We start from the raw sequence: 18,591 nt of genomic DNA, 5'->3' as shown, positions 1-18,591 counted from the left end.
TATCTGGCCCTTCCAGAGAGAGCCGAACTGGCAGCTTCCTTAGGACTGACACAAACACAGGTAATTCCCGAGAAGCCCAAGTATCCCTGAAATGCTGGTACCGCTTGCAGATCGGGCAGGGAGCACATCAGGAGGAATTGTTGGCCTAGTCAACCAAGGATGGAAGGAGCTTAATGACAAATGCCTTTTGCTCCAGTTATGCACTTTCCTGGGACAACACAGTTTGGAGTGAATGACCTGGTATTGAATACTGGATTGGATTTGCACATCCTCCCAACCCTCGGCGACCCCACCCCAGCCTAGAATCCTTTTGTGACCAAACTCATAATTCAATTGAGTGTTATTCCAGAGCAGAACAACATGAAAGAGAACAAACATTTAGGAGAAAAAGGTGTACAAGCCAGGAGGCAGAATAAGGTTCAACTTTTTTAAGGATCCTTTTGTAGGCCCTGGGAACTAATAAGGTTTTCAACTCATTGACACAGAAAGAAAACTTGTGAAATGAACTAAGAAAAAACAAAGTAGGCATAGGTTCCAATGAGGTTTAGTAAAGGCTCCAAAGTGCAATCTATTTATCCTAGGAGTGTCAAGGTGGGTTTTTCTGAAGATTTCCCTAAGCACGGTGGTTAAGTCATCTGGGTGACAGGCTGATGTGGTCTGAGCTGCCTCCCTGGAGCACAGGACTTGGGTGCAGTGGTAGAGTTGGAGATCAAAGAGAAATGTTACCAAAATTGTAACAGGTGAAGCCACAGTTAAGTACAGTTACTGAAGTTCTCCCATCCTACTAATTTGAAAGCCATAGAAGGCATTTCAGATTTCACAAGAAGGAGCTTAGGTGAGTATATTAGGACCCTGGTCAAAAAGCCAGGCTGCAATCACCTGCAGTTTTTGTTGATTAATTTACCTACATGGAGTAAGTAGGCCTCATCTGATGTAGGTAATCTTCAGCAAGGGGACCTCAGGTTTTATGAGACTGTTGCTGCAGACTGATTGTGTGTTGACTTAAGACAGTTGTTCCTTAAGCTCTTTTTCAATTTAGCCTGTTTTCTCTTTCCATATTGCTATTCATAATATTTGGGGTTTGATATGAAGGGATTCCGGCTATTCAGTGACTTGTATGCATCTTGAAAAAGTAGATTCTTATGGCTAGGGAATTTTAAAGGTAAAGGAAGCTGCACCATAAAATTTCCTTCTTCAAATAAAGTAGATCTGAAATGTTGGCCTAGATATGCTCCCATCCCAGATTCCCGATTCACGTTTAATTTTCAGAAGCCCTTTGACTTTTAGTTACTATACTAACAATCATGTGATGATCCTTGACCACAGTTTGATTAGGCAACATACAAAATAGGGAATGAAGGAGCTGTAGTCCTTAATCCCTGCAAGGTTATGGGGATATATTTATGTCTGGAGAAAGATGCTTCATGTATAATCTATGGCATATGCAATATATGCATAGATATATTCAAGGCATTTAGTTATAAATGTACAGGCTTTAATTTCTTCAGTCATTTGCTCCTTGTACCTGTATAGAGATAACAGCTTTTGGGTATCTCTACGCATGTACAGGGAGAAAATGACTGTGTAAAATAGTCATTTTACATAGACTAAATTTACATTACTAAATTTTATGTAAAATGACAAGACTTTCAGAGGAGGTGCATTCAATTGAATGGCTTTGATTTGAAAGGGCTGCTTTTAAAAATCCTTTAGGCTTTGGACCTGGTCATCTCATTCAGCTTTTTCTTATTTATACTGTTGTTTTAAACCTACGCTAGCACGCAATTCTAGAATTACAATAACTTTAGGTATCCAGGCAAGATACCTAGTACGTTGTAGGAAGTGGGACTGTAAGAGGCTAGAAAGAGGTGGAAGGAGGCGGGGACTTGGCTTGTAGGCGTTGGCGGTGGCTGTTTTTTGTTTTTTGTTTTTTGTTTTTTTGCTTTTTTAATATTGCTTCTAAATCCCTGAGTGACGTTAGACGCACTGGTTTGATGTTTATGGGCCTAATGATTGCTGCATTTCTTGTAGGTGAAGATATGGTTTCAGAACAAACGCTCTAAGTTTAAGAAACTGCTGAAGCAGGGCAGTAATCCTCATGAGAGCGACCCCCTCCAGGGCTCGGCGGCCCTGTCGCCACGCTCGCCAGCGCTGCCTCCAGTCTGGGACGTTTCTGCCTCGGCCAAGGGTGTCAGTATGCCCCCCAACAGCTACATGCCTGGCTATTCTCACTGGTACTCCTCTCCACACCAGGACACGATGCAGAGACCACAGATGATGTGAGTTGCCCAAGGGAACACCCTAGGGAAACGTCTGAACAAGGAAAAGAGGATCCGGGACCTGCTTGTATCTGCGAAAAGGAGCCAAAGGAGCAGGCTTAGGAGAGCTCATAAGTGTGGCGAGAAGCCGACTAGGCTCATTCTCTCTCCCTCTCTCTCTCTCTCCCTCTCCTTTCTTTTTACTTCTTCCTTTCCTCCATTCCTTCTTTCTTTCCTTTTCCTTTCTACCTTTCTTTTCTTTTTGCCTTTTCACCTTTTTTCTCATTTACCTTCTCTCTTGAGCAACGTCAGTAATTGATCTTGCATCTCAGAGAGAGAGAAAGAGCATGTGTGAGAGAGAAACTGGTTTCTATGCCAGCACTCCTGAAACCCCTTACTGTAAGGATATTTTCTCTTACCCCTTGGGATCCAGGCTCTGAGTCTCTTCTTCTCTTTGGGAGTATCCATCAAAATGACTTTTTTTAAAAACAGATTTTCCCCCAACCAGAAGAATCTGCACAAACATGGCAGCGTTTTTACTTGTTTAATGAGTTTAAGACATTACATGGTGAAAGAGAAGCATTTTGGACTCCTGCATTTTTATTTACCATTCCCAGACTGACGAGAAAAAGAAAATTCCTCACATAACAGCCCTTCTCTAAAGAAAAAGGAAAAAGTGGCTGTAAGATGAGAACATTGCTACAAAGGGAATGCTGCATGTTTTATCAAAATGCAATGACCAGGAATGATGGTTGATTAAAAAAACAAAACAAAAACCACTCTTTCCCCACCCCACCCCCCCAAACCCTGAACTGGAATCAGAAAAGACGGAGGAAACAATCAAAATCACCATTCTATTGCTTTGACACCTTTACTAGGTGAATTGGTGGCATTCACAAAGCTAATAGGGACGTTTATATCAAGAAACATTTCTGTATATATTGTTGAATTTTAGTTGTACATATACTTTGTATGTTTTTGTCTTCTTTCATATATGGAGTAAAAGCCACAAAACGCTGAGTGTCTTGTATATTTCTCTGTGTGTCTCTGTCCCTCTCTTTCCTCCCTCCTCCCTCACTTCCCTTCCCCCCATTAAATTTTCTATCACCCTTAAAAAAATTCCTATTTCCTAATATGGGAAGTCATATGTATATATATGAACATCAAGTGCCTGCAAAGATGTCAGTTTGCACACTAGCCTTTGTCTTAGGTACTTTAACCATGGATGTTCTTTCAACTTTCTTTACATATTACATTTTTATTGTAATTTCTACACATTTATCTATGTTTTAAACATTAGAATGACCTATCCTCAAGTTAACTTCTAGACATCACAGTAGTTTCTAGTGCTGAAACTGAGTATTCTCCTTTCCCTTTTCCCAGCCAAAATAATACAGCCATATTTGTCTTTGCTTGGATGCAGTTTTTTAAAATATAGGAAAGAAAAAAATAGAGAGTAGAGTGCACAATTATGCCTACTTAATGTTTAAAACCCATTGCCAGCTAGCTAGGTAGGAAAATGCACTATCCTGGATGAAATACATCCTTCCGATCTTGGGGAAAGCACAGAAATAATGAAAATGAAAAGTCCTTTCGTCATACAAGCAGGAAGCCTCATACTGCGAGAATTAATGGCTACAGACCTGGGCATCCTTCAAATTATGAACCTTGAAACCACTGAGCCATTTATCAGAAGTCAATAGAGATACTCAGAGTGCTCCATATAATGACAGCGACATACAGTCGTGCAAAAGGACAGTCACTATAATTAGACACAAAGCAAAGACTACTTACCAATATACCCGTTCCTTTTTTTGTTGAGCAACTTCCACGCTCAGTCAGTCTTCAGAATGGTTTAAAACCGATCAGTCTTGTCATTTTCTAGCATTCGCATTGTTACATTAGGAAAAATGTTTTCTTTTCTTTTTTCCCCCTTCCTACTGTGAAACTTTGGGTTCGTAGCTCCCCAGGATCAATTCTGAACAAAGCCTCCAGCTGCAGTGCCATCCAATTTGAAGCAGACATTGGGGACAATTTAAGGTTTTTATCCACAAGAAGGTTTTTTTCCATTCTCTTAAATGCAGCCATAATTAGAGTAATTTTTCATGTAGCCCGCTGATTACAGCGTTTTTACCGTCAAAGATAATTACCTGTAATTTTCTTCCACTTTTAATACTAAAAAGCCATCTTTATTTAGATTCAGGAACAGGAAAGGCGAAACAAAAGAGGGAAATTATTCTGTTATTCATACACAAATTGCAGAGACGTAGGACCTAAAATTGAAAATTAACCAAAATTATAATGCTGAAAAGAATGGAAGAGGCTGCAGAAGTACAGCTGGTAGTGGGGCTTTGCTGAATTATTCAAATTATGTTAGGGAGAATGCTACCATACATCGAAACCAACACTAATTTTTCTTTTAAAAAATTCACCAGATACATGCCAAACCACTGTGAGTGCATAACATTCTGAAACCCGGCAAATGCATGTTGACATATTCGAGGTGTTGTCATGATGCATTTGTATCTATCTCTTTATCTCTTAACAGGAGTTTAATTAAACAAGAAATTCTGCCAAGTAGTCCCCCCCACCCCAGACTGCCCTTGGAACTGGGCTTTCTCTGGATCCTCTGAACCTTAAGGGTTAATATTTTCACTCTTTAGAATGTATTGACCCTATGGTAAGCGGATTCCCGAGGGAGGGATTGGTAGGAGGGGCGTGGGCGAAAGGCATCGCCCAGTGGTGGTGCCTACTACGCCTCCCCACGTTCGAACTTCTCCGGAGGTTGCAGAGTTCGAGCTGTGGAGCCTAGTTCTGACCGTATTTCCTATTTAAAAAGAGATAAAGTGGGGGAGAGAGAGAACAATAGCTGGGGGTGGGGTAGAGGAGGGAGGGGATGAAGAGAACGATTTCTCTTTGGCACCAATAAACATCTCATTATCTTTTGACACAACTTAGTCAAAAGGTTTCTGCCGCCGGAGAAAGGCCTTTTTGCACTGGAATGGAAAGCCAAAGATTTCTCAGGCACTTAACATCTCTAGTTGCTTACAATGTCTACACGGTCAGGAAACAGAGTCATCTATAGATAGAACAGCACCGCTTCTTGCTGGAGACTTCCTTGGTGCGTCCCTAAATCTGGGTTTTCTAGCTCCCTAGCTCGGTTCTGCGTCTCAGCCAATCATGCCCCTCCAACCCCAAGGTCGCAGCGTTTGTGCTCGGCGGGCAGTAACTCCAAGATCCGCATAGCCTCCCCCCACCCCCACCGCCCCAACACACCAGCTTGAGGCAAAGACCCTGAAAAGCAGCCTTGAAGGGGTTCAGAGGCCAGTTATTCCGGAAACCTTCCCCCAAGTGGAGGAAAGATGTCGAAGGGGCTTCACCGTCCAGAGATTCATTAGACTACACCTGCCTTTGCAAATGTCCCCATACCTGTGGTTCTAAAGGAGCCCCGTCGCGAGCTCCGTTTGATATCTTGTCGCCTCAAAATCTAAAATCATGGCCACGTGTAAAGACCTCTCTGGATTTACCTAGGATTAGCTGTGAATAATAATTTTCAAATAGATTTTAGCTTGGAATCTCCAGCCGAGTCTCTCCACACCTTATAGAAACATGGTACTTTTCGGAGGCTCCAGTCACAAGCTGCACCAAATACATCAACAACATAGAAAACAAGAAAGACAAATCGAATACTTAAGGATCCCATTCTCACTCGAATCCTTTCACTCAACAGAATAACAACCCTTTTTACTGTTAAAGGGGATAAAAGGTCAGCATAGAGAAATCTATAAAGCAAAGTTGTAGCCCATGATAAATTACAACGGCAACATGTATCTTGGAAAGTGTGAGAAGAGAAACAAGAACTGTTCCTTCAAGTATGCAAGAAATAAAAACTTACCCTCAGTGAATATCTCTTAAGCAATGATCAGGGTTTAGAAATCTATACTGAACCGAAGCACAGGAGAATATTTTTCTGAGTCTCAGGGCAGAAGCTCTTTCTCTATATTCTTGGTTGAGTGAGCACATCCAGGTGTGAAATTGTTTGCACACCCCAGCACCTCTTATATTGCCAGCAAAATTAGCTGTTATTACTGTCACTGTTTAGTGATGGTTAGCGTGGTACAAAAAAAAAAAAACTGCTGTAATCAAGACCTGGCGCATCTTTGCAAATTACAGATAATTGTAAACGTCCAGATTATGATAATAGCATCCTAATCCAGCCTGCAATATAATTATTACAGAGTGTTACATCTGAAACTGTCCAGTAGGGCTAATTCAGCCATTATTTAGACCCTATTTTTGCACTGCAAATGGGTTGCTGAGCTGAAAATGTACGATTGTAATTTCACAGGGCACTCAATGAGTAATGGTATAGGAAGAGGAAAATACAAAAGTGAAATGTGAACAGTAGCGATCAAATCAAACCCTGAAGGACAAAAGACTGTTTGATTCATATGGAAAAAGAAGAGCGAGAATTAAGAAAATAGCAAATCAGTGGTCTGAAGCATTTCATGTCCAAATCTTCAATAGTGCAGGGCTGATGTGTTTGCAAGGGCTGCTGCATCTGCTGCTTGTCTGGAGTCTAAAATAATTTTTCTTTTTCTTTCTTTTTTCCAACCCCTTGTCTTTTTTTCCCCCTTCTCTCTCCAGAAACATTTTCCTGTTTTAAAAAGGTGTCCCTCCCCCAAAGCAAAGAACATTTGTCAGTTTCACCATTGTTTCCACAAAATCGCCTGAGAGTGTTCCTGTCACTTGTTTATGAACATTTTCTTAAATGAATTTGCTGTCTCTCTTGTTATCCAAGCAAAATGCCCTTGGGCACTTGTGTTTCTGCCCTCTGTCTTCATTCTCTTTCAGCAGGAACTAAGTCATAGAATCCTAAAGGATATTAGCAGAAAACGTATTAATTGCTGCTAATTAAATATAGCCGGCTGGGAAGCTGTCTTCTCCAGTTGGCTTGGCTGGCTATTGGTTTTAATCCTATCATTAACTTTTATTAATTAACATTCCCCCCCCCCATATAAACCAGTCCAGCTGCTTCTTTTGCTACCTGTCACCAATGTGCTAAAATGAGCAAGGTCAATCTTATTAAAATATAGGAGGACCAAAGAAGGAGGGAGTTAGAGCAAGAGAGGGAGAGTTAGAGCAAGAGAGGCTGGAGACAGGCTGGGGGACTATGCTGGTCCCAGAGTCAAAGAGCTCTAGGGGTTCAAGCTGTTTCTTCCAGGAGGATGAACCCTGCCCTGGTGGAGGGTTCTGGAGTCTAGTTCTGGTTCCTGGTGGGGACCTCCTAGTCAAAGATACCTAAAGCCCATTTATCCCCAGGAGCTCAATTTTCCCACCATGAATACAGAGAATTTCCTAGGCATCTTTTCTAGCCTCTGGGCCAATGTGTGTCGACTCTCCCTCCTCCCACCACTTCACAGACCCGGGAGCTGCCCAACCAGGGCCACCCTGCAGGATGGCAAGCAGGTTTCCTAGCTCTTGTGAATTTAAGGGCAATAATGAAATGTCCCCTGTTTAGTGACCCCTGTTTATAGATGAAAGTTGAGTCCATATCCTGCTCTTCCTCCGCCCCTCTTCCCTGACCTTGCAAATGGCAAGTGGCAGAAATAGTCCTGGATGACAATAAGCTTCCATTGGCAGGTTTCTGTCTTCTTGGTTAGCGAGAGAAGAAAAAAAAAGCCTTTAAAATAAATCATAGCTTGGGAACTGTTTACCACCCTTCACCCTCACCCACTTCTTAAAAAAAAAAAATACACTAGACTGCATGGTGAAGATCCCACAGAGAATCCTTACCGAAGCTAGGAGAGAGGGAGGGTATGTGTGTAGAATGATGTTATAAAGCCATTTTTTTTCCTTCCTGTGGTGAAAGGTCGTAATGTGTGGTATTTCACGGTTTTATATAAATCTTGGTTTAGGATGTGGAACAGACTCAATAATACATGTGCTTTTGGCAAAGAGACTCCTTCGGATCCCATAAATCAGAAGCAAATAAGAAGTCCAAGTGAACAAAAGAGCAGGAACATTTAATTGATGCAAAACAGGACTCTCATCTGCTTTAAAGAGAGGTTCATGTAAATTCCCTCAGTTCCTATCTTCACGGTTAGAGCCCGACCTATAAAACAGGTTATTAACATTACAGCCGGCAGCCTTGGATGATTGAAAGGAAAGGCTCCCCACCCCAAACACACACACACACACACACACACACACACACACACACACGCAATAGATACAATGTATACTTTCTGCCCTGAGGAATCTAAAGCCTGTCAGATGCAACAGAAAACGCTAGGGGTTGGCGGGGTGGGGGGAAGAGACAGGGCTGCGTAGAAAATATTTAACCAATCCCACATGTGCCACCGCTATTTGGGCTATTTTTAAGGCCCAGAGTTCGCTGCGACTGGGCTGAGGTTGAAAAAAACCAAGCACTGTGTGCAAAGACCGCGGGCAACCTGGGAGCGCGAGCCGAGGCCGAGAGCAAGCCGCAGCGCCCCCTCCCCAAGCTCTGGAGCGGCGGGAGCCTCCACCGGCTACTGTGGGAGGGGGTGCTTAAGGGTGGAGGAGCTGGGTGACCGCAGGCGGATCCGCCGGCGTGGCGAGCTTCCCAGAGGTGCCCGAGGGCGTCTGCCCTCTGGGTGTGCCTCCGGGAGGGCTAGAGAGCTCTAGGTTGGCAAGATCCCAGTGACCATTGGGAGGCGCGCGATCCAAGGGGTTGCAGGGATGGGGCGGAGAGGAGGGGCGGTTGGGTAGCCTAAAGGTCCCTCTCCCAGAATACAAGGAAGCGCTAAGAAGGAGGATGTGGGGGCAGTGTTCCAGCAGGCATCCCAGGCTCTTCGGGCTGGAGAGCTCAGGAGACTGAGCGGTGTCAAGGCTGGAGTGAGCTATAGGGTGCGCTGGGAGGAGGTGAGCGCAGCCTGGCTTTGGCGCGCTGTGGGTGACTCCCAGGACGGCGCGGCCAGGACGCCGCGAGCCGTGGGGCGTCCGGTGGGATCAAAGGAACCAGAGGAGGCCAGCCGACGCGTCTGGGATTGTGGGATAAGGGGCGGGAGAGAGGAGATTGACATGGGCGGGGAGATCCTGGCCTGGCCTGTGTCACCGGAGGGGGTTGTGTGCATTTGTGTCTTTGTGCGGATCAACGCTCTCGGGCCTGAGGCCGTGCCCTGGGTGGATCCGAGTGTGAGTGGACAGGCTCCCGGGTGGGTGCCCCGACGGGAGGGAGAGCGAGCGAGCGAGATCAAGGGCAGCGAGGTCTGCGGGTTCCTCTGTGTGTGTGTCTCAGGCCCTGTGGCTCAGCACTGGAGCCGCCTGGCACCCACAGGAATGCGGCTTCTCTCGGATCCCCAGGCCGCCTCTTGTCCCACAAGGAGGTGGCCGCCAGGAAAAAGGGGGGAAAAAGGGCAGAAATCCGCCTAGCTCAACCCGAGCCTCAAACAAAGGCCAATTTATCTGATCTCTTACAGGAGGGCCCAGGAGGTGGTCTGGGCACCGAGGAATCGCGCTGGCCCTGACCGCATGCCCCAGCCTTCCTGGGGTTTGTGAGGAGCTCTGAAGGTGGGGGTGAGGTGTTGTAAGTAAGGGGTGGGGAGTATGAAGACGCCCACTGAAAAGAGCATTAATCTTAGAAAGGACATGATTCGTCTTGGGAGCACTATACTGAGAGCTAGGCAAGTGGAAACCGGAAGGGGCAGGCAGAGGGGTCACCCAGTGCGATGTCAAGAGTGGGGCCGGCTGGTCCGGGAATATGCTGGGGAGTGGAGCACGTTTATATTCGACGTAGGAAAAACAATGGAGAGGAAGAGAAGGTGGAAGGGAGGGCAAGGGAGAGAAACATCACATAGATATTTTTAGACTTTGCTGAAGATCTGTTATTTTTACATCCTTGGGTTCGGGACGGCAGGGAGTTAAATTCCCCTGAGAGAATCCCCATGGGGCCAGGGAAAGCCCGCTGCAGACTGGTTTACCAGAATATTTTTGTCCACGGCTCCCAGACCAAGCTAAAAAATAAAAACCGCACGAGAGAAGAGGGCTTTGCGAGTGGAAGAAGTGAGGTTGGCACAAGGGAAGGAATCCTGAAACCAAGTCTGTGTCCGCGCGGCGTTGGTCTGGGCCACCTCGCAATGAGGCTTTAGTGATCTTAACGACAAGCAGCCTCAAAGCTAGGGTGGAGGAGTGGTCATTTAAAAAGAGCTTCCCTCTTTCTCTAGAAGAATCCGAACCCTCCCTTCCCTCAGCTCGGCCGCGCCCGGTGAATAGGGATGAGGAAGGGATCCCCCTTCTTTTCCACCAGTAATGGGGCTGGGGAGATGATAGGGACAGCTGGAAAAATATCTGCCCTCTTTGTGTGCACAAAGGAAAACAGTATGTTCCAAGCACATTCTTGCCACTCACAGGCAGCCAGTAGGTGAGAAATATTGGAGGTGTGCAGTGGGTGCGCCCTCACCCCCAACCTTCCCAAACACGCACCCCTTGGCAGGGAGAGGCGTCCGCGCAGGGGAAAGCCAGGCGCTGGCACACCGCGGGCGCGGGTTTCTCCCAGTCGGAGTCGCCAGAAATAAAGCGCTAGCTCTCGGTGTAATGGAAACTCCCGAAATCCTTACAAGCAAAGAAAGAAAAGCAGGAAGTGGATATCTTCATCTCTTCCCCAATCCCCCTATTCTCTGTGAGCGCAGAAAACAAAATGGGGCACCCTTTGGCTTCCCGCCCCCCGCCCCCCGCAAACCTTCCTATTGCCCCCTCTTCCCCGCACCCAGTGCTCCTTCCGAGAAAGTACGGCTGGAGCGGACTGGGGAGACGGAAATATTGAGTCGCGGCCGCTGGGGGTGCCGGAGGAGGGGTCCACAGGCCAGGCTGCCGGGCGTAGTTCTGCCTCGGAGCCAGGCTGCGGGGTATGTCTAAAGAGCGGTCAAAATACTGATTCCTCCAAGAAGCAAGCTGTTCCACACTGGCGGGCCTGGTAACTCTTCTAGAAAAAAAGTAAAGGAGAAGAGAACGAAAAAAATAAAGGAGGTGGAAGGGAGGTAGGGAGAGAAGAGGAGGAGGAGGCAGGCAGAGAGACAGAGAAAATGAGAGAGAGAGAGGAGAGAGAGACGAGAGAGAGAGAGAGAAACATGTAGGTAAGGTAAATTCCCCTCAAGGCACATAGCGTGCCTTTTCAGGTCTAGTCTCCCAAACCTGGAAGAGCCTTCTGAGAAATCCTCAGTGACAGGATATAATTTTTTATGCTCTAATCTACCCCCACTTTAAGAAGGCTCTTTTGTCACATTTATTGCTGCTGACTTCCTAGCTGTAAAATATTTCACATGCATCTTGTAATTTCCAACGCAACATTTTCCTTCGTATCCTAAGGAAAGAGAGTCCGGCCCACTGAAGGACGGCCAGACAGAAAGACACCTACAATTCAGGCCTGGGTCTTTAGGCGCAGTGCGTAGCTCTGATCATGCTGTTGATATCTACATGCAGGAGTGCAAGAAGAAGGAAGGGACACAGGGCACAGCTGCAGCAAGTCCTTCTTCTCTGTCCCAAAGAAGGCTTCCCAAAGGAGAAATCCTCGTAAACAGATTCTATTTTGCATCATTTAGAACCTGTTTTGCCACTGTTTTATGTAAAAGCAAAACAGAGGAAGCTCCTTCCTGAAAAAAGGAAGGCGGGAAGGGAAATATTAAGAGTATTATCTCACACAAAATGAAATCAACACGGCGCCACAATGCTTTCATTCCTTCCTTTCCCCAACCCTGAAGTTCCCTCTTCACAATATCTGCAATGTTTTCATCTCTCGAAAAGAGCCGATACATTTATAATCATACTCCAAAGAGTCCAAGGTTCTATCATTTGCCATGCTCCAAACATTTTAGATTTTTAAAAAATGTAATAGGTGTGAGGCTAGATTTCTTTTTCTTCTCATTTTCTCATCTCTGGAAACTCCCTTTGAAGGGTAATTTGTCTAATTGCTCTGGCACTACACAGAGGCTGATGGGTGGGGGCGCTTCTCCAAGATAATTGCTTTGAGCTTAGAATTCAGAGGGGTTATTGAAGGATTTCTGTTGCCTTCTAACTCACATACAGGGTGAGAGGGATGTATTTTTATTTCAGCATTACTTTCTACCTGAAACAATTATATGAGATATGGCAGTACTATAAACATGCCATATATATATATATGCACACACACACACAAAGTATAGCATTGAACATATATACATATACAGTCTGCATGCATAGACCCCCGACTTGTTTTCTTTTTTGCCTTGTTGGATCTCTGCAGAGCTTGTCCTTCTTTAGTTGCCTTCAATAAAACTTCACTAGCCAGTTATCAGAGGGGCAGAATGAAGTATTTTTCAGAAACATTCCGCTTTTCATGGTCGAAATAATTTTATTTATCCAGAATATACAGTTTAATTCCTCTATCTACACTTATTTACATGGCTAAAATAACATTGAAAAAAGTCTTTTGAAAAGTTGAGGTCATAGATTTCAAGGCACCATTGAAAGTGTCCACAGTTGCGCAAAAAAAGTCCTCTGTAAAAAAAGGGGGAGATCTTTTGAAATGCAATAACTTACATGCAAAAAAAAGCTTTACACATGAATCTTTTTCAGTTTTCCGAACTTCCCCATATGAATTCCTTTCTTTATGATTTTCTAGAACAGCAAAACACAGTAGTCCCAAAAAAGAGAGTAAGAGAGAGCAGCCCATCTAATAGAGTGTCCCGGAGGCCAGCGCCAGCGGGTGCTGTAAGGAGCCCGGCGGCGGCAGGTGGGAATTGATTGAGCTGGCTGCACTTGTGTACCAGGATGCAGAGTTCTCCAGGTAGCTGGACGCTGGGGACTGGTTGGAGGTCGGAGGGTGGGCATGAGGGTGGTGGCTGAGCGAGCGGGACGAGCCCTGGGGCTCCCACACCGCTGGAGACTGCGGCGAGTTACACGCCATTGGGTCGCTGGAGCTGGGACTGTGCTCCGGGGGCATCTCCCCGTTTTTCATGATCTTCTTGATCTTGGATCTTTTGTTCTGAAACCAGATTTTCACCTGAGTTGGGGAACAAAGGCACACGTTACCGGGACACTCAGAGGTCGCCCGCGCCTTCCCCGGGGCGGCGACTGGAGGCATCTTCGGGCCTCTGGGCGGCCCAGCCCTGCCTGGCGTCTCCCCGCCGCTTGCGGCCTACCGCCAAGAAGCTATGCCTTAGGCAAACCATGGAGCTCTGGCCCCAGAGGGCGCCCTGGCCGGCTCGGGGCGCCCCGGCCCAGCGAGGCCACGACCCCAAGGCTTGTCTTTTGTTTGGGCTGGGGGTGGGGGACGCCAGCGCGGCGGGTGTGCGCCCGAGTGTCCGCGGCGGCGGCGCGCCTCGTGTAAGCCTGCGCAGGACGCGCGGAACGCGGCGAAGGTCTCCAAAACAATCGCGCGAGCCCGGCGGGGAAGGGGCGTGGGGCGGGCTACGCCCGCCTGTGGTAAGAAAAAGGAGCGAGCTCCCAACCTCCCGTCCTACTCCCTTCACTCCCTCTGCAGCTCAGAGAGGCCAGAATCTGACTGCAGCTCTTGGCGGCGACTCGAACATTCTTTATGCTTCCATAGGCCCCAGCTGGGTTGGAGGAGTAAAGGGAATGGGACAATCCAGGAAGACTTCCCACGTACAATAGCGCCCCCAACCTCGCGACCCTTCGGTGGCCGTGGCCTGAAGCTCCCGTAGGCTCAGGGCACGACCCTTCAGTTTCTCCGCTCCAGGCGACGTTCTCAGCCTTTTCTTAGCCTGAGACCACCGCGAGAACACCAGGCCTTGCTCACCCCGAGGAGGCTCTACATTGTTAAGAAAACCAGATAGCTGCTCTGGGCTGCCTAGGCCGCCCTAGAAATAACCCTCCGCTTGCTTTCAACCCGCGAAATTGGCCCCACAGCTCCGGAGGCCCGCTGCGGGGTGGGGGCGGGGGGCGCGGTTAGTGGGAGGTATCTCCAGACCGCTGATGAATCCCATCCCCACCGTCTCAAGGCCTGACTCACCGAGGGAAAAGCATAGGGGCTGGTGTCTTTGGGTCTGTTAGTTTCTCACGGGTACTGTCGAAACAGCTCCAGTCCCATCGAGACTGAACCGCGCGACCCAACCAGACGTGCAGCTCAGGCAGGTCTAGTACATGGCAGCGGCGTATTTACCTGTGTTTGTGTCAATCCCAGCGAGGCGGCCAGCTCGGCGCGTTCCGGCAAGGCGAGGTACTGAGTCTTCTGAAACCTTCTCTGTAATGCGGCCAGCTGAAAGCTGGAATAAATAGTCCTGGGTTTACGAACTTTCTTTGGTTTGCCATTCACCATTCTCACCTCGGGCTCGGCCACTTCTTTCTCTAAATAATCAAAACAGACTCAGTTAAAGCTTGTCACCAGACAATGCCCCTTTTGCGGAAGGGCCTCAAATAGAGTCCTAGAGTTTCTTACCACTCAGTCTTCATTCTTTGCTCATATCACCACCACCTTTGCTTTTCAAGACCGCGATAAATATGCTCCTACCCCAAATATGGAAAAGCGGGATAGCCTCTGATTAATTCCTACTCTGTTCATTCAGATAGTTTGTGCAAAGCGCTTCCTACAACACTGCTTTCTCCTTGGCATCTGGGATTCAGCTCTTGCGGTCGTTCCTTCTTCTCCCGGACTTGTTTTTACGCCCACCCTGTGCTCCCCCGCGTTTCCGCCCCTCCCCAGGCTTCAAGAACACCAGCCCCTCCCCAGGCTTCAAGGAGGTGGCCCTGGGCCGTGACCCTGCTTCTGTCGGCGTCTGTTCGGGCGCCCGCAGAAGCCAGACGCTTGGGCAGGGAAGACGCTAACCGAGGTCTCCAAAGTTCAAAGACCCACAAGCAAACTATGCTCCTTCACTTCAGCAGCAAGCGGTCGGGGCCGCGGCAGACAGAGGGTCGATTATGCAGCCCCCATAATCTCGCTGCAGATCTGCGAGGGCACAGATGTGTCTGGTTTCTTTTACAAATAGACTTAATATGTTCTTGGCAAAAAAAAAAAAAAAAATCTTCCACTTATGCACGGAATACAGAGAGAGTGAAAGAAACGAAGACACCTCAACCCCGGGCTCTCTTTTAAAGTTCAGCAAGAGTCACACACTGAGAGGGAACCGGTGGTGGGGTGTTTTCGTAGGAAAGGGGCGGCAGGTCAGGACGAGATTCTCACTGTCATGAGTATGGGTTTGGGCGGGAGGGGGAGGGACTGCCAAACGCGTGTTGTACAAACGTGCCCTGGGGCTACAACTCCCCTTCCTCAAAACTACCACCCCTCTGGAACTGACGGAGAACCTCTCCAGGGTGTGTGTGTGTGTGTGTGTGTGTGTGTGTGTGTGTGTCAAGTTCCAGGGAGAAGTGTGGAGGATGAGGGCTGTGGTCTCAATTCTGCCAGAGTAGGGGATGCTAATATTAGCAGGATTATTAATGTGCTGGTGGGAAGAGATCAAACCTTACCAATAAAACCTCTCCGCCGAGCCTCATGCCTTTCTCTTACCGCCCAAGCTCACTAACCCTCTTAAACTCTCTAAGTAAGTTTCAAAGTGGACGAAAAAGGAGGACGGAAAGACAAATTGTGGGCGCCTATGGAGACAGAAAAAAAAATCTATCCTACAACGTGACCCCTCAGCAACCCTCCTCCACCTTTAAGTGGCTTTTTGTTTTTGGAAATGCCTGGATAAACCGCAAAACTCTCGGCGCGCTCTTCTCTGGCTGGCTACAACTCCTTAACCCCCCATCCCCACCCAGCGTGCTCAGGGCACCCGCACCGTGCTAGCTTGTGGCGGCTCTCAAACTAATCCTGACTGAGTTTTTGAGGCAGCCTTCTATTCCCACTCGCACCAACCCAGCACGCTTACCAAAATTCCCAACTAACCTTCTCTTTGTTACGCAAACGCCAGGAGCTGTTTGATTCTTTCTTCTCTCCACCCCTATCCCCTTTCCAGCCTAGCCGGCTTCCTGGCCGGGCAAGCTGGGAATTCAGCGACTGAAGGGCCTTGGAAGGTGCCGGAGGGGGGAGACGCTAGTTCGAACCTCCACAGGGCTCTCCTACTAAAAATCCCTAAAATGCTGGCCCGAGAAACTCTCTTTGTCGGAGGGTCTGAGTCCTACTCCCTTCTGCCGCGTGCGCCCCCACTGCCGTGAACCGCTGTGACCCCCAATCTACCACCCCATCTCGCGCCCCCAGCGTCCTAGTCGCCCTGTATCTGCCCAGCCTTCCCCCTGTCCATGTACCTGGCTGGTTGGTGGCGCTTGGGACGCGGTTGTAGGCGCCGCCGTACTGGTGGTAGGAGCTAGCGTAGCTATAGTCGGCATAAGCTTTGGCTGGGTAGCTCCCGGCGGAGCCGTTCACGCCGTGATACTGATACTGGTAGGGGTTGAGAGCTTTGCCATAGGAAGCCGAGGTAGGAGAGCAGTAGCCGTGCGGGGCTCCCCCCGTAGGGCTGTAGTAGTCAGAATCGGTAGCTGAAGACTCGGGCAAAGTTGGCGATTCCTGAGACGGATGGTGCATAGCTGCGGACGTCTGGAACGGAGCTTGGAAGTCGCCGGATCGGATGCTGGGGACCCTTCTGTCAAACACTCCTGTCATCGCTCACGGGCGGTGGCAGCGGCTGTCCTTGCTGTTGTGGCGGCGGCAGCTGCCCGAGTTGGCTGTGGGGCTGCTCTGGTCTAAGCAGACATGGCTGTGGGAGCGAGGGAGGAGGAGGAAGAGGAGGAGGAGAGAAGGAGGAGGCGGCGGCCGCGGCGAGGAGGAGACTGGGAGTCGTGAAGTCTCTGTCTCCGGCCGGCTGACTGCTGGCTGAGGCGCAGCACAGCCTTGGTTAAATCCTTAATTGCGCGCTTACGCACAGCGGGGTGGATCTGGTTCTATTGGCCAGGGCCTCGGGAGCAGCAGTAACACCCTAACTCGTCCAACTAGTTTTAGCACAACAAAGCATTGCTTAAAAAGGGGGTGGGGGGTACGGAGGGGGTGTGTGTGTTTGTGTGTGTGCGCGCCCGCGCGCTTGTGTGTGTTTTTGCTTGTTGTGGAGTGGGGAGGGGTCTTAGTCTATCTGTTTTTAATAAATTCCAAAGACATCGCAGAAGCCACAGCACAAGGCTCTGTGATGTCTGGGGACAATGTGTTCCAATCAGAAGCCTCAAAAGTGCACGTTTTGGGAATGAGGTGGGCGACCATCTTTCCTTGCTTCCCACTACCCCGCCCCCGTGGGCTGCACCAAAGGCGAGTGTAGAATTAAACACTGATACTGAAATAGGGAGTCAAGGTGCAGGGAGTGGGGAGCGGGGGGATGTGGGATGGAGGCAAGAAGGAAGGGAAACAGCATTTTTTGTTTGTTTGTTTGTTTGTTTGTTTTTTAGTGGAGTGTTGGGAAGCAAGTTGCAACTTACATGTTTTGAAAATTTGCTCTTTGGGGAAAGAGGCACCTTCCTTTGCAGGAGATGAGTATCTCCCGGACGCGGGCTGGATAGGAATGCCCAAGAACGCACAATGTCCATTAAGCCGGTGAATGGCAGGGAGAGTTCCTGCAGCCCAAAGTCCTTATAATGACTTTTAAAAATTACTGTCTTAAACACATATAACTTAAGGAAGCCCAAATCCTCGTTGCTGGCTTGCAAAAAGAGCCAAACAGCTCCACTTCTGTTTAATATTTTCATCTATTTTCAAGACATTGGAATAAAGGCTCTTTAACTATGTTCAGTGGCCAAAGACTCCCGCAAAGGTGAATGGATCCATGTATAACCTGCCATACCTCCAGGAAAGAATGGGAAAGTCTCGGAAGTGGGGAAGGAGACAAGGATCAAAGCCTTTGCAAAGTCAGATGATGCTCATTGATTTCCCCCTCCTGGCTCCATGAATGTGGCCCAGTCTCTCCATTTCCCAGACCCGGATTTCTGTACCCTCTCCCCTTTATTTCCCGCTGCAAAGACATCCTACTTAGCTCGTATGCAAGGGAAGAAAGGATTCAAGAATCATTCAGTTGATACACGAGATCTAAACTTTGCTCTTCAGGAGGTGCTATCCTTGTTCTAGTCGTGATTCAGCTGGGAGTTTAGAAATTCAGCATAAAAGTCTCTCCCAATCCCCATTGTTACTCCCCTCAAATAGGCAACTCCGGGGACTAGATCCTGATTGGGGCCTTCCTACATCTTCCTTTACGGGGTCCAAGACCGGCAATCTGGGAGTTCCACAGGCTATCTAGGGTTATCTGGCCTCCCCTCCGATTTCCCTCCTACCGAAGAAGAAATCGTCAGTGTTAGTTGTGTCTAGTATTAGTTTAGCCTTACTTGGAGTGTGGAGCCACTCGGCCTAAAACAGGCCGACGGGTAGAGGTAGGGTGTCTGGAAC

General features: G+C 48.1%; 2 protein-coding genes and 1 long non-coding RNA gene across 3 annotated transcripts in view; 1 reads left to right on the top strand and 2 right to left on the bottom strand.

Annotated features, from left to right (window-relative positions):
- Positions 1-3,437, top strand: part of DLX6 (distal-less homeobox 6) — a 5,976-nt gene extending 2,539 nt beyond the window's left edge. Inside the window, exons 3-4 of the mRNA XM_004045793.5 lie at positions 1-60; positions 2,032-3,437. The exon at positions 1-60 is cut by the window's left edge and continues 134 nt beyond it. Coding sequence (XP_004045841.2) covers positions 1-60; positions 2,032-2,283 — 312 coding nt within the window. The 3' untranslated portion in view covers positions 2,284-3,437. The remainder of the gene's footprint in view (positions 61-2,031) is intronic.
- The window catches only part of LOC101153017 (uncharacterized), a 46,660-nt gene extending 42,414 nt beyond the window's left edge, over positions 1-4,246 (bottom strand). Inside the window, exon 1 of the long non-coding RNA XR_008681395.2 lies at positions 4,053-4,246. This is a non-coding gene — a long non-coding RNA (uncharacterized lncRNA). The remainder of the gene's footprint in view (positions 1-4,052) is intronic.
- Positions 4,247-12,347: 8,101 nt separating this feature from the next.
- DLX5 (distal-less homeobox 5) lies at positions 12,348-17,041 on the bottom strand. Its single transcript, XM_004045794.5, has 3 exons — positions 16,479-17,041; positions 14,401-14,585; positions 12,348-13,281 (listed from the first exon to the last, which is right to left on the bottom strand). Exons 1-3 carry the CDS (start codon positions 16,831-16,833, stop codon positions 12,952-12,954), a joined length of 870 nt encoding a protein of 289 aa, XP_004045842.1. The 5' UTR covers positions 16,834-17,041; the 3' UTR covers positions 12,348-12,951.
- Positions 17,042-18,591: the final 1,550 nt, after the last annotated feature.

The sequence above is a fragment of the Gorilla gorilla genome, chromosome 6 (assembly GCF_029281585.2).
Source record: "Gorilla gorilla gorilla isolate KB3781 chromosome 6, NHGRI_mGorGor1-v2.1_pri, whole genome shotgun sequence".
Lineage (NCBI taxonomy): Eukaryota > Metazoa > Chordata > Mammalia > Primates > Hominidae > Gorilla > Gorilla gorilla.
Note: the sequence above shows the minus strand (reverse complement) of the source record. Positions and strands in the feature narration are given on the sequence as shown.